General features: G+C 41.8%; 3 protein-coding genes across 7 annotated transcripts; 2 read left to right on the top strand and 1 right to left on the bottom strand.

Annotated features, from left to right (window-relative positions):
* The first annotated feature begins 95 nt into the window (after positions 1-95).
* LOC108610974 (uncharacterized protein C1orf50 homolog) lies at positions 96-1,055 on the top strand. The gene is made up of 4 exons (XM_018003381.2): positions 96-265; positions 399-556; positions 615-776; positions 835-1,055. Exons 1-4 carry the CDS (start codon positions 208-210, stop codon positions 1,018-1,020), a joined length of 564 nt encoding a protein of 187 aa, XP_017858870.1. The 5' UTR covers positions 96-207; the 3' UTR covers positions 1,021-1,055.
* A 118-nt stretch (positions 1,056-1,173) lies between these two features.
* On the top strand, positions 1,174-4,317 carry hook (hook microtubule tethering protein). The gene is made up of 7 exons (XM_089463832.1): positions 1,174-2,044; positions 2,129-2,255; positions 2,319-2,882; positions 3,114-3,232; positions 3,295-3,347; positions 3,413-3,589; positions 3,666-4,317. Exons 1-7 carry the CDS (start codon positions 1,284-1,286, stop codon positions 3,902-3,904), a joined length of 2,040 nt encoding a protein of 679 aa, XP_089319958.1. The 5' UTR covers positions 1,174-1,283; the 3' UTR covers positions 3,905-4,317.
* A 356-nt stretch (positions 4,318-4,673) lies between these two features.
* Positions 4,674-8,232, bottom strand: Sidpn (hes family bHLH transcription factor Sidpn). 5 transcript variants are annotated; one of them, XM_018003379.2, is made up of 3 exons: positions 7,619-8,232; positions 6,448-6,759; positions 4,674-6,377 (listed from the first exon to the last, which is right to left on the bottom strand). In XM_018003379.2, the coding sequence occupies exons 1-3, from the start codon at positions 7,665-7,667 to the stop codon at positions 5,146-5,148; spliced, it is 1,593 nt and encodes a 530-aa protein (XP_017858868.1). In that variant the 5' UTR covers positions 7,668-8,232; the 3' UTR covers positions 4,674-5,145. The 5 variants fall into 5 exon arrangements, with proteins under 5 accessions (XP_017858868.1, XP_017858869.1, XP_089319961.1 ...); XM_018003380.2 differs by having other exon boundaries at positions 4,674-6,374; positions 7,619-8,228; XM_089463835.1 differs by lacking the exon at positions 7,619-8,232 and adding an exon at positions 7,158-7,577.
* Positions 8,233-12,524: the final 4,292 nt, after the last annotated feature.

Below are 12,524 nucleotides of genomic sequence, written 5' to 3'. Positions count from 1 at the left end.
TGTACCAATTTATAAGACACCACTGCTTAGCGCAAAAATCAAACATTTTGATAATGAGCGCGTATTGCTAATCGATTACTGCAATATACCTATCGATAGACATCGCATAGAACACATGTTATTTGTTTGCGTAAATTTTGTTGTAAACACGTCCTATCTTTTCGACTTTGGCAATTTTCCTTTTTAACTTAATTTAATGTTTGTGTAATGAAAAGAAGTTGCACAATGGATACGCAGTTAATTTATGAGACAGCAATAAAGAAAGGTAAGGAAAATAATATATTAATAGAAGTAAATTGAAATGAATGAGGTGTGTTTATGTTTGTGTGTGTGTGCGTATTTCATTGATAAGAGTAGTTTTTTGGAAGTAATCTTTTTTTTTTTTTCATTAAACACAGCTCAATTGGTGGAGCGTAACCCGCAATTTCAACTGGATCCACTGCGTGTATCTATGCATGATGAAACGGACATAATAAATCTTGCACAGCAAATACAATCGGCGGATAAGCAACTAAAAAATAGTACCCATCAAAAATTGGTTGTTATTCTCGATCAGGTAAGAGAAATATAGAGAAAAGGCTATATATGACTATAAAGGAACATTTATATTTTAGATAAAAATGCTGCAAGCGCAGGCAATGAGCATATTGAAAGAGTCCAATGAGAGTCAAGCCCTGCACAGCGCTGCCTGCAATTTCACTAAGAGGCCTGGACATATTTATCACCTTTATCAAAGATCAACGGGACAGAACTATTTTAGCATGTTGTCACCAGAGGTAAATACTCATGCATTACATTTACAAACATTGTTTAAATATATACAATGTATTGTAGGAATGGAATCCTCCAGCAGATCAAACCTTCAAGGGCAGCTATAGACTGGAATATGATTTAAGCTGGACGCCAATCGATAAAATGAGAGAATACGATGACAAACTCAAACTGGTGGAACAGTGTATAAATAGCAGCAGCAATAATGGCACAATGGCTGCCATAGATTTCAACATAATGAATAATTAAGGAACTAATAAATTTGAATGGGCAGTAGATTGAAATGACAGTTAACTTTTATTTGTTTACCTGAAAACGATATTTAATCAAGTACGGGAGTTCCGCTGTTAAATGCAACATACATTTATCGGCTTCTCGATAGCATATCGGTATTTTTGTCACCGCTATCGTCAGTGCAGCTGTTTTGTTTACGCAGCAACAGCTGTGTTATTTTTTCTGTGAAAAATTTCTAATTTCTGTTTCATTTTTATCGTAATTGTTCATTGTACACGATGTCTGCACAGAACGGAATGTATTACAGTCTATTGGAGTGGTTCAAAACACTCAATCTAAATGCACCGCATGCAAATGCCGAGGAGCTGTCCGACGGCGTTGCATTAGCTCAGGCTCTTAATCAATTTGCACCTGAATCATTCACCAATTCGTGGCTGTCGAAAATCAAATCGAGCGCAGTTGGCAGCAATTGGCGTCTACGTATGAGCAATCTGAAAAAGGTTGTCGAGGGCGTCTATGAATACTATAGTGATGTCTTGAATTACACCCTGCAGCCAGACTTCGCCAAGCCGGATGTGCAGGCCATTGCAGAGAAGTGTGATCTAACGGAATTGGAGCGCCTGCTTCAGCTAGTGCTGGGCTGTGCCGTCAACTGTGCCAAGAAACAGTCGTACATATGCGAGATAATGTGCCTTGAGGAGGAGCTGCAGGCGAATATAATGCGAGCACTGCAAGATCTCGAATCATCGACACGTCAGAGCGTCGAAGGGGGCGGCGTGGTTAGCTCCATGTCGCGCAACTCTTTGAGCAACATGCTCGAAGGCAATACTAAGGCACAGGAGGAACGTGATGCCATGGCCCAAAAGTGTTTCGAAACTGAAAAGAAAATGCTGCTCCTGATTGATGAGAAAAATAATTTACAGCAGGAGCTGCAAAAGATTCAACAGGAATTTGCACGCCTGGAGCTCAATACAATTGGGGATGATGGCGTTTCCCTAGGTCCCATACAGGCAGGTTCCGTGCGCTATAATGAGCTGAGGTGACTTTTCCCAACATTGATGTTAATAAAAATTTATATATATATAAAAGTAAAACTTTCTCAATTATCACCACTTTCATTTAGACGTCAATTGGAGTTGGTCAAGGAGGAACTGCTGCAGTCGGAGGGCGCGCGTGAAGACTTGAAAATCAAGGCACAGCAACAAGAGGCGGACATACTACATATGCAGCAGCGCATTGATGAGCTAATGGTGGAATAGACTAAAATCTATGTTAAATATATTTGATATCTAATGACTTCTATTTACTGATAGAAAACCACCGCAGAGCTGACCTCTCTTAAAGACGAGGTGGACGTGCTGCGTGAGTCCACGGAAAAGCTTAAGGTATGCGAGGCTCAACTGGAGACCTACAAGAAGAAGCTCGAGGAGTACAACGATTTGAAGAAGCATGTGAAAATGCTTGAGGAGCGCAGCGCCGACTATGTTCAGCAGAATGCTCAATTCGAAGAGGATGCCAAACGCTATGCGAACACCAAGGGGCAGATTGAGCTCTTCAAGAAAGAGATCCAGGACCTGCACACCAAACTTGACAATGAGAGCAGCAAAAATGTCAAGCTCGAGTTCGACAACAAGAACTTGGAGAGCAAAGCATTGGCACTGCAACGTGAGAAGGATAGTTTGCTCAAAGAGCGGGATAATTTGCGAGAGGCGTTCGATGAGTTAAAGTGTGGACAGCTCTCCACAAACTCGGGCAGCTTGACGGGCAACACAGTGTCACGAGAGCTACAGCCGGCGGCTATGGTGGACAAAATCCAACGTCTGGAGGCGGAGAACAAGGCGTTGCGTGAGGGTCAAGGCGGTCAAACGGCTTTGGCGGTGAGTAGGACAGGGGATTAGAAGAGTAGCCGTTGTAAGGTGGAGAATGAAATTGTAGAAGAGTATAAGAACCATATTGAAAGACAAAGAGAGAACCTGAATAAGACCTTAGTGAAGCTGACCAGGGAATTTGTAATAGCATTTCTGATGATACACTTAAGTTTGTCATAGTCTCTTAGCTTTATAGAAAGTATTTATACTATAATTTCTAATTGAGCATTTCCTTAATAGCAACTGCTGGACGATGCCAACAAACGTTGCGAGCATTTGCGTGAGCAAATGAAGGCAGCCAATGAGCGAATACTCTCCCTAACGCATGCCTCGCAAAGTGACGATCCCATATTAAAAGAGTGAGTAATACATTCAGACAACAATAAGCTATAAACTAAATTTCTTACTCTTAACACCACAGAAATGAATTGAGCAAGCAGATCAAGCAGTTAATGGAGCTCAATGAGCAAAAGAGTAAGTGTACAAAAGGATATACATTATAAATGTATTATTAAAAAGTTTTCATTGTCTATTTGTAGCCCTGCAAATCGAGGAATCAAGCACCCAAAACTCCGCAATGCAGTGCAAAATAACGCAGCTGGAATCAACTTTGAGTACGCGGGAGCAGGAATTGATGGCCTATGAAGTCAAGTATCGCAAATGCGTTGAGAAGGCGAAGGAAGTGATTAAGACTATTGATCCGCGCATAGCTAGTGGTTTGTTTATATAGAAATATATATATATATATAAATATATTTAACTATAAATAATCTTACTCTACCTATTTTTTAGGCTTGGAGGCAAACATCTTGGAGAAGAGCATTGATGTCATTGAGGAAGAGTCGAAAACCAAAATGAGCACCATGGAGGAGCAGCTTATGACTAGCGCCTATTATAGACTGGGCGTTAATGCTCATCGCGATGCTGTAGAATCGAAATTAGCTTTATTAATGGGTTCGGGTCAGACATTCCTGGCGCGTCAGAGACAATCAGCGCCGCGCAAATCCTTAACTACCATGAAATCCAAATAGTTTACTTCCTCTTCGTAAGTTCACTGCAATATTTTTAATCGTTTTTAGCATATCTATATATACATATATGTATATTTATGCATATTTATATTATTATATATATTCTATTTATTGAATTATGTTTTTTGAAATGCACAAATCTATATACATACATACATATATATTTATATATATATATATATTCAATGGTGTACCTTTCTAAAATAATAAATATATATAGAGTTAATATGTATAACAACGTTCGACAGATCTTAAATACCTCGATCTATCATAGCTCTAACATCTGATTTTATTGATGAACGACGAATGTTTCAATAGTATGCATGTCAGAAAGGTATATTAGTTTCATGTCTCCAAAGGTCCTTAAATCGTTTATAATTTTAAATAAAACACTGTTTTAATTATAGTTTTAACATTATTGTAGTTCTTTCTTTAATTTCAGTATTTGATACATTTTACGCAAGATTTTAAAACAAAATATAATTAGTTTTGGAATTTTACAATTACGATCGGTTATTTTTTTTTTCGATTTTCTTTTCTTCTCTTTTTGGATTTTGTCTACTACATATGAGTCTTTTTAGCATTGGCACACGTGAAAAATGCATTTAGAAATTCGCATCTCGTGCTGGAATTTACATATATACGAGCAGGAGGAGCTTAACAATAAAAGGGGAAAAGTTTTCTTTTAAATATGCGGATCTCATATTTAAAAGTTGTTGGGAGCAAAAAGAAAACATCGTATAACATAACAAAGCAACAAATTTGCGCAGTCTACATACATATACATTTAAATATATATTTATTATAATATATATATTTATCGGGGCTGCAGAGGGAAATTTTGACTACGGTTAGTACTTGGCTTGTCTAAGGAAACATATAGACAGAGGACTTAAAAATGTTGGAGTTTTAATATTAAACACTTTAAAAAATAAAATTAAAATATGTATAATACCCTATATTATATAGAGTCGAATTTCTTAGAATTTGAATATATAATATATATTCAGTAGGTAGGTAGAGTTTTTCAGAAGCTGGAATATAATTCGTGTTACTAGGGAGTATAAATTCTTGGAAATACTATATAATTTTAAAAAAGAATATACACAAATATGTTCGTTCTCAGCCTAAGTTTTCCATAGACAAGAAATTCCGAAAGCAATAGCCCCGATATTTATATACACATCTATATGCTTAGTAAAACCTAAATCAATCGAATCTGTACACAAGGCCGCTGTTGTCTACCAGGGCCGCCACATGCTCTCATCGATGACCTGCTGGCCAGCGCCAACGCCACCGCCAGCGCCGCCGGCGCCCACCTGTTGTGCCCGATACTCTTCCTCCTGTCGCATGCGCAGCGCCTGCCTTGCAGCGCTGCTTGTCTGCGGACTGGCGTCGAGGGTTTCGTTCTCATTGGAGCCGATGCCGCTCTCAGAGCGTGGCGACGACTGCTGTGTGGCCGGCGCCGACTTTAGGTCAGAGACACCAGAGCTCACCGAAGCGGCGGCCGAGGAGGACGCCACCGAGGCGGGTCGTTCGCTTAGCATGGCCGTGGCAGCCGCTGCCGCCGCCACATTTGTGTTGTTGGCCATGCTGTTGGCATAGGCGGCAGCTGCAGCGGCCGCCACATGTGCCGCCTCCAAGCTGCCCGCGAAATTCGGACTCAATTTGCCAGCCAGATGCGGTTGCATGCGCTGCAGCTCAATCAGACGCTCGAAGTCCGTACGCGTGGCAATGGGATCCACCATGGGCTGGGCGCTCAAGCCGAGGGCAGCTGCGAGCTGCACATAATGCGGCGGCAGCACCAGAACACCATTCGGTGCAGCAGCGCTGCCCTCCACCTGAGTGTGGGCCTTGAGCTGTTGCTTGTACTGCTCCAGCACGTTGGCACAGACAACCTTATTGACGTCCTGCTCGTAGCCCAGCTCAATGACTGCGCCGCTTGGCGGCGACTGTTGCTGTTGCTGCTGTTGGTGTTGCTGTTGTTGCTGTTGCTGCAGCTGCAATTGTTGCTGCTGCTGCTGTTGCATTGGCAGCTGTGTTGGCAGCTGCGTCTGCACTGGCGGCGCCTGTTGGCCCCGATTGTTGTTCTCATCCTGCTGCGTTGCACGCTGATCACCTAGCATGGGATTCTCGCCCAGCTTTAGACCTTTGCTGTAGTCCAAGGGATTCGAGTCCTGGCTGCTGTAGTCCAGCGAATGCTCCTCCCCTGGCTGTGCCGGCGTCTTCTTAATGTCAAAGCATGTGCTGCTGCTATTGGGACTCTCCGCGAATGCGGCGGTCGCTGAGTGCGGGCATATCTCGACATCGATCTCGGCTATGCATTGATCCAAATGTCGCAACAGACGCGCCTTGGAGCCCGGCTCCGCCAGCGTTGGCATATTACCCATGGGTGGCGGTTCCGGTGTGGCCAAATAACGGGCCACCTCTCGAGCACAGTCCGTATAGCCGGCGCGGTATTTGTTCACAGCTGCTGGCGGGCGAAGGCAAAAGTTTTAAAGTTTAAACCATGGCCAAAACCAGTGGCTAGCATTCACACCTACCTGGATCATCCAGATTGCGGTGCCGCTGAAAATGGCGAACCGTAAGCTCCAGTATGTCTGCCTTCTCCAATTTAGTATGCTTGGCCTGGCCATCACCATTCTTGGCATTCTGATGCTTGGTGGACTCCAAGATGAGGGCCTTCAATATGGCCAGGCTCTGATTGATGCGGGCACGTCGACGTTTTTCCATGAGTGGTTTATTCGTACGTTTGCTAATGTCCTGCGACGAGGTTACATTTTGTGAGGAGCTCACCAGACCGATCGATTTGATGCCGCTGCCATTGGTTGAACTGGACGCGGAGAATCCGAGGCCTACGGCAAAGTAAAAAAAAATTTTGGGGTAAGCCTTTTTTAATATTTTATTTAGGATTAGTTGTTTTTTATGCGAACTCATTAAATACTTTGTTTAAAGTACGAAAATTTGTATAGCTTATACAATTCGAATTTCCGTATGGCCTCTTTTTTCATAAAATAAAAATAGAATAATAATATATTTAAATATATATTTAAAAATTTTGTATAAATTTAATTTTTAATTTTAAATTTGTAAAGACATTTCAAATGTTTTCAGAATAGCTATATATTTGAAAATAAGTAAAAAACGATCAACAATTATGAAAAAATTTGTATTTTGCATAAGAAAATTTGATCTATATATAATATACACATAAAATTTAATTGAAGGATAACTAAATTATTGAATATAATACCTAAGTTTCATTTTTTTTTTAATTTTGGGTTTTTAGTAAACCTCTTCAATTTCTGAATTTTATTTTGAAAAAAAATTGAAAGCTTTTATAGATCGGCTTTAAACTTTATATGTATTTTTATGCTAGACTCGTAAAAGTATGCCCCTCATTTTATATTTCAGTATGCAATACTTTATAATGTTAAGATATTTAGGCTCTTCACTTCTTTAATATTAAATGCAAATCCGAAAATGCATATATTTTCTCAAAGGCTAACATTTTGAACACATTCTTGAGCAGCTTTAAATTAGATCTTATTTTTTTTTTTTTTTTTAATTGTATAAGAATTTTATTTTTATTTATCTTAATATTTAATATTTATTTTTAACAACTTTTTCTGAATGTAATTCTAACATTTTAAACTCCGTAAACATTATTCTCAGTATTCGAACGTAAATGAGGAATTTCAAAAATATGTTTACCCGCTGTTGATTTATTTTTGTTGTAATCCTTATCACGTTTTGCTGTCATTTTGTCATTTTTGCCGAACTCTTAATGAATTCCTCACACGCGCAAACTTTCAATAATTCAATTGCAGTAACTAAGTTGATCTTTTTTTGAGGGTTTTGCCGTTGGGCTTAACACAAGCAGCGCACAAAAATTACGTATTTTTTCGTCGACTGTGAGACGTTCAAATACCGCAAAAATGCCGTTAATGTATATTTTTAACACGCGACAAAATACGTCCGCACTGGCCGAGCGTTAACCGAGCACTAAAATCCGAAACGAACTGCACAGAGCTCGCGCCTCGAAACAGCGTCGAGTATACAGTACACAGAAGCTAACGGTAAGCGTAACGGTAGAAAGGTACTTCGACTTTTCGTTTTTACTTGGCCCGTCGCCGACGCCGTCGCTTATGACGCCCGCCGCGTGCACATCGTTCGTACAAAATTTGCCGACTGAATGGCTTGGTCTGACGCTCGCCACAGCCACAACCATTGCCATCGCCATCGCCATCGCCATAGCCAGCGCCGTTGCCAGTGCGAGCGTCGTGTGGCGCAGCAACCAAAGCAGATTGGAGTCAACCAACAATAAAAACAAGAACAAGCTAAAGCAACAACAGCAACAACAGTGGCAACGGCGGCAACAGCAACGCCTGGCTGACTGCCTGGCACGTTAATGGTGGTTGTGGTAATGGTTGCCACACACACACAGCCATACTCGTACAACGGCAGCAAAGCTTTAACGACGACGACGGCGGCATGTTGCCAGTTGTGGGCGGTTGGGCGTTGGCAAATGCGGCAAATGTCAGCCAGTCGACGTGCCGCCACCGACAGTCGGACGGACGGCGTGACCATGTCTGGCTTTGGCGAGCACAGAAAGTTCGCACGTACGCGCGCGCCTCACACACACATACACTCACTCGCATTCTGACAAACCCTCATGCACACACACAAACACATGCACACAGTGGCGTACAAATCAATTCGTTTAGGCACAAATAGAATATGCCAGCAAACATTTTAATGGGAGCTTGAGAATAAAAATAATGTGAATATGAAAATATTTTAAATATCATATATTTTATATATATATATATATTTAAATATATATATGTAAATAGTTATTGATACAATCTCAATATAATAATTTACACATAATCGATAATTATTTACATATTCAATCTTAATAACAGTTTCTTGTAAAATATGTTTAACAGGACAAACTAAAGTTTTCGACGATAGCTGCCGCTTTTCTGATTGGATCTGTACAGATTCTGTTAACATAACATTTATGGTCATAGATTGGAAATGTGGAAAATGTAATATTTAACAGCATCTCAATGCTAACATGAATCTCTTGGAAATCTGATATAAGAGATTAGTATGATCACCAACCAAATATTATTTGGTTAGTGGTATGATTTAACAGTTGCCAATAATTAATTTTTTTTATGTTAAAGGTATAAAGATTCACTTAATAGGATATAGGCTGTTTAGGTAATTAATAGCTGAATTAGTTCATATTTATGTATATACTATACAGCTTCTCTCTAACTGCTTGAAATATTGTCTATTGGGTGTCCTGCGCAAATGCCGTCAGGCCAGTGAGCCAGCCAGCCAGCCAGCCAGCCAGCTAGCTGGAGTTAGCTATGGTTGTGGCCTGAGGGCTGGTGTGGGTGTTCACATCTGTGTGAATATTTATGTATGTGTGTGTGTCTATGGAGATGCTGACGATGACGGTTGCGATTGTGGGCTTGGGGTCGGAGAGTCGTGGGTCGAGGGGTCGAGGGTCGTCGTGCCGTTCGGCTGCCCACATTGAAATCATAACACCAACGAGGCGAAACTTTAACGCCGCAGCAGTCGTGGCAAATAATAAGCCAGGCGACAGCAATTCCTGTAGCATGGGGCATCAACGCCAGACGTAGACCATTGTGACAGCAGCAGCAGCAACGGCAGCAGGAGCAGCAGCTGCAGGGACTATTAGATAAATACGACATCGATGTGGGCAAAAGGATGGCGTTGCTTTGGACAGCTATCACAGCGACAGCGACAGCGTGAGCGTTCGTTGACAAAAGGAACAAATTGCAGATATGCTTTTATATCTCCTAGATTGATCTATGCGTTGCCAGCGATACCATCTGCAGTTATATTTATATCATTTAGTAGAAGCTTTACTAGTGTGAAGCTATTATATACCAGATAGATGGTCTTTAAGCAGATGGGTTTTTATATATGATATCTATTATTTACTTTATTTTAGTTATTTAATAATTTCATTTTTCTTTGTTTTTACTCCAATATTTTATTTTTATTATTAATGTTACACATAAGGTATATTATTAACAATTTATTTATACAAATTAAAAATTACAGGAGTGATCTTATGCGGAGATCTCATATTCTCACTTAATTTATACCAAAGTCTGTCGCCCTGTAAAGTATGCTACATTTATAAGCTGCACCCATTGCAATGCATTGGTACATATGCGAGAAGGCGAGAATGTGGCGCTGTTTCGCATTGTATATTTTTACTTGATTTGCTTTTATTGTTGCGCATTGCCGACAGCGTTTGGTCTAAGCTAAATTGTTAATTAGCATCGCCCGCTTGCTGTTTGGTCTAGACGCTCGTCTTCTGTCGAACTGTCAGCCGTCAGCGACATGCACTTTTACAGATGCAATCGACAACTGTAAAGTACACACTCGCACAGAAACACACTTAAACTTACACACACAAACATACTCACACACAAATGTTTGTGTGTGTGTGTGTCTCTGTTCGCCCACATGCCACTTAGAGGCGAATGGCAGCCAGTCAGACCTCCATTTTTACCTTCTGTGCGTTGGCAGCTGATGGCGCAGTCTGTAAAATTACTGAACTGAACTGAACGATGACTTGAATGCCGCCGTTGATTGTGGGAGGGGCAGGGGGCGGCTCGGGGTCGAAATCATGTGGCGCTTGGCCTTCACAAGCATACACATAAATCGTTTATAGCCACACCAAGTCCCAGGCCGGGCCCCACACTAAGCCACAGCAGCAACAAAGCTGTCGCTGTCGCTGATGCTGATGCTGATGTTGCCGCACGGCTTGTCTTCTCACACCAAATCCCCGAACCCCCCCAAGTGTGCTATATATTTATGTGTGCATGTGTGTGAGTGTGTGTATGTCTGTGCATGCAACTTGGGTATTCAGTTTTTATGAGTCGCATGTGTGGCCTAGGCGACAACGGCATGTACGCTGCTTAGCTCCATCAGTAATCGATGCTGATTGTAACGATATTATTCGCTTGGTAAAAGTATCGCCACTGATCAGTTCGATAACATTGCTCGCCATTATTAGTGAAGCAAATGAATCGATATTGACAGCTGTGCAATGCGAATCAATCGAAAGGTATGCAAAAGAGAATGCATAAAAAGTTATGGACAGTTGTGAAATGAGCGCGCGCAACCGCAACGTGGCAGTTGCAAAGTAATACTTCAACGGCAGCCAACAAAAACAACAATAACAAAAGTGGCCAAAAAGGTATTGGTGGCAAAACAGAAATGAAAATCAAACAGCAAAAAAATAACAGCCCAGGACGTTTGGGGCAACCTGCTCCACACGCCAACCGAAATCATCGGAAGTGTGCGCACACTGCCAACTGGGCGGCTGCCGGCTGGTGGCTGGTGGCTGGCAACTAGCGACGTGCGGTCCCTGGCACTGGCACTGGCACAAGCACAGACAGAGGAGCCAGCCACATGGCTTGTTGGTTGTCGGCTAAAGAGAGAAAAATGACTAAATCAAAGGAAGTGCGCCACACGGTGTGAGTAAAAGCACGTACAATACGTTTGTGTGCCTGAGTCTGCTTGTATGTGTATGTGTGCCTTGCCTCGTTTCAGTAAGTGTGTGTGTTTGTGTGTGTATGTATTTGCGGGTCGTGTCGTTATATGTATGCCTGTGTGCGGTTGTGTCCTGGCGCGTGCTTCGAAAACATGCAGCATGGCGGCAGGCACAACCCGCAAATAAAACCAAATCGTAAAACAATAACCCAAATAAACGTATAGAAGAGAATTGTATAATTATGGACAAGAGTAATCATGGCAAGAGTAATGTCTTCGCAGTAAAACGCAGATATCTCAAATCACATCGATTAATATGGATAAGTGAAGTAAAAAATACTCACGAAAGTTAATTTATTTTTGCAAGATGCCGCTTTGAGCAATCAAATGAAAACCACTTTCGACAAATTTGTCGGCTAGACACACAACCGCAATGTGGCAAAGGCAGAGGGCAAGCAAGAGCCATTGGTGTGAAAAAAATTGAAATTTGCGTGAGTGCTCCAACTGCTGCATGGCGTGGCATGGCGGCGACGGCTGACTGCCCTGCTCAGTGTGACTGAGTGTATATATGTGTGTGTATATGTATGTGTGTGTGTGTTTATTTGTGTGTCTGTGGGTGGCGTCGTTTGCACACTTCAATGCTAATGTTGGCCCTGGCAGCGTCGTCTGTCGTCGACATGCTCTGTGCCTCTGCTGTGGCAAGCCCTGGCGCTAGGGCGCGTGTCGCTTGTTCGTTTTGGGATTTCGGGTCGAGAGTGTGAGAAAGTGTGGGAGGGGGAAAGCGGCTGAAGATGGTAGGTGGGCGTGCAAACAGCTCGTCTATGTGGGTGGGCGGGTGTTGAAAGTTTTACCGTCGGCTGCGCTAATACAAAACAACAAGAGCAACAGCAACCACAGCGACAGAAAGAACAATTACAGACACTTAAGACTAGGCAACTGTATATTGTGAGCTTTTTTTTTTCCTATTTCATTTGCCTTACATTTTAAATTTGAAAATGGCTGCGCATAAGCAGTTTTCTAGTTTCAAGCAGCCTTAGCCGCTGCCCATTTAAGTAGGCAACACTTTTTC

The sequence above is a fragment of the Drosophila arizonae genome, chromosome 3 (assembly GCF_054131065.1).
Source record: "Drosophila arizonae isolate 15081-1271.41 chromosome 3, UAZ_ARI_1.0, whole genome shotgun sequence".
Classification (NCBI taxonomy): domain Eukaryota; kingdom Metazoa; phylum Arthropoda; class Insecta; order Diptera; family Drosophilidae; genus Drosophila; species Drosophila arizonae.
The sequence above is the reverse complement of the archived record's forward strand: the minus strand, read 5'-3'. Positions and strand labels throughout refer to the sequence as shown.

What these genes read in the sequence shown, in the direction of transcription:
- LOC108610974 (XM_018003381.2), top strand. Translation starts at nt 208, where the DNA reads ATGAAAAGAAGTTGCACAATGGATACGCAGTTAATTTATGAGACAGCA. An exon ending in TGAGACAGCAATAAAGAAAG is followed by an intron (nt 266 to 398) that starts GTAAGGAAAATA and finishes CATTAAACACAG; the next exon opens with CTCAATTGGTGGAGCGTAAC. An exon ending in TTAGCATGTTGTCACCAGAG is followed by an intron (nt 777 to 834) that starts GTAAATACTCAT and finishes AATGTATTGTAG; the next exon opens with GAATGGAATCCTCCAGCAGA.
- hook (XM_089463832.1), top strand. Translation starts at nt 1,284, where the DNA reads ATGTCTGCACAGAACGGAATGTATTACAGTCTATTGGAGTGGTTCAAA. An exon ending in GCGGTCAAACGGCTTTGGCG is followed by an intron (nt 2,883 to 3,113) that starts GTGAGTAGGACA and finishes TTTCCTTAATAG; the next exon opens with CAACTGCTGGACGATGCCAA. An exon ending in GGAGCTCAATGAGCAAAAGA is followed by an intron (nt 3,348 to 3,412) that starts GTAAGTGTACAA and finishes GTCTATTTGTAG; the next exon opens with CCCTGCAAATCGAGGAATCA.
- Sidpn (XM_089463833.1), bottom strand. Translation starts at nt 6,915, where the DNA reads ATGAAAAAAGAGGCCATACGGAAATTCGAATTGTATAAGCTATACAAA. An exon ending in ATTTTCGTACTTTAAACAAA is followed by an intron (nt 6,760 to 6,848) that starts GTATTTAATGAG and finishes ACTTTGCCGTAG; the next exon opens with GCCTCGGATTCTCCGCGTCC. An exon ending in CCGCAATCTGGATGATCCAG is followed by an intron (nt 6,378 to 6,447) that starts GTAGGTGTGAAT and finishes TTCGCCCGCCAG; the next exon opens with CAGCTGTGAACAAATACCGC.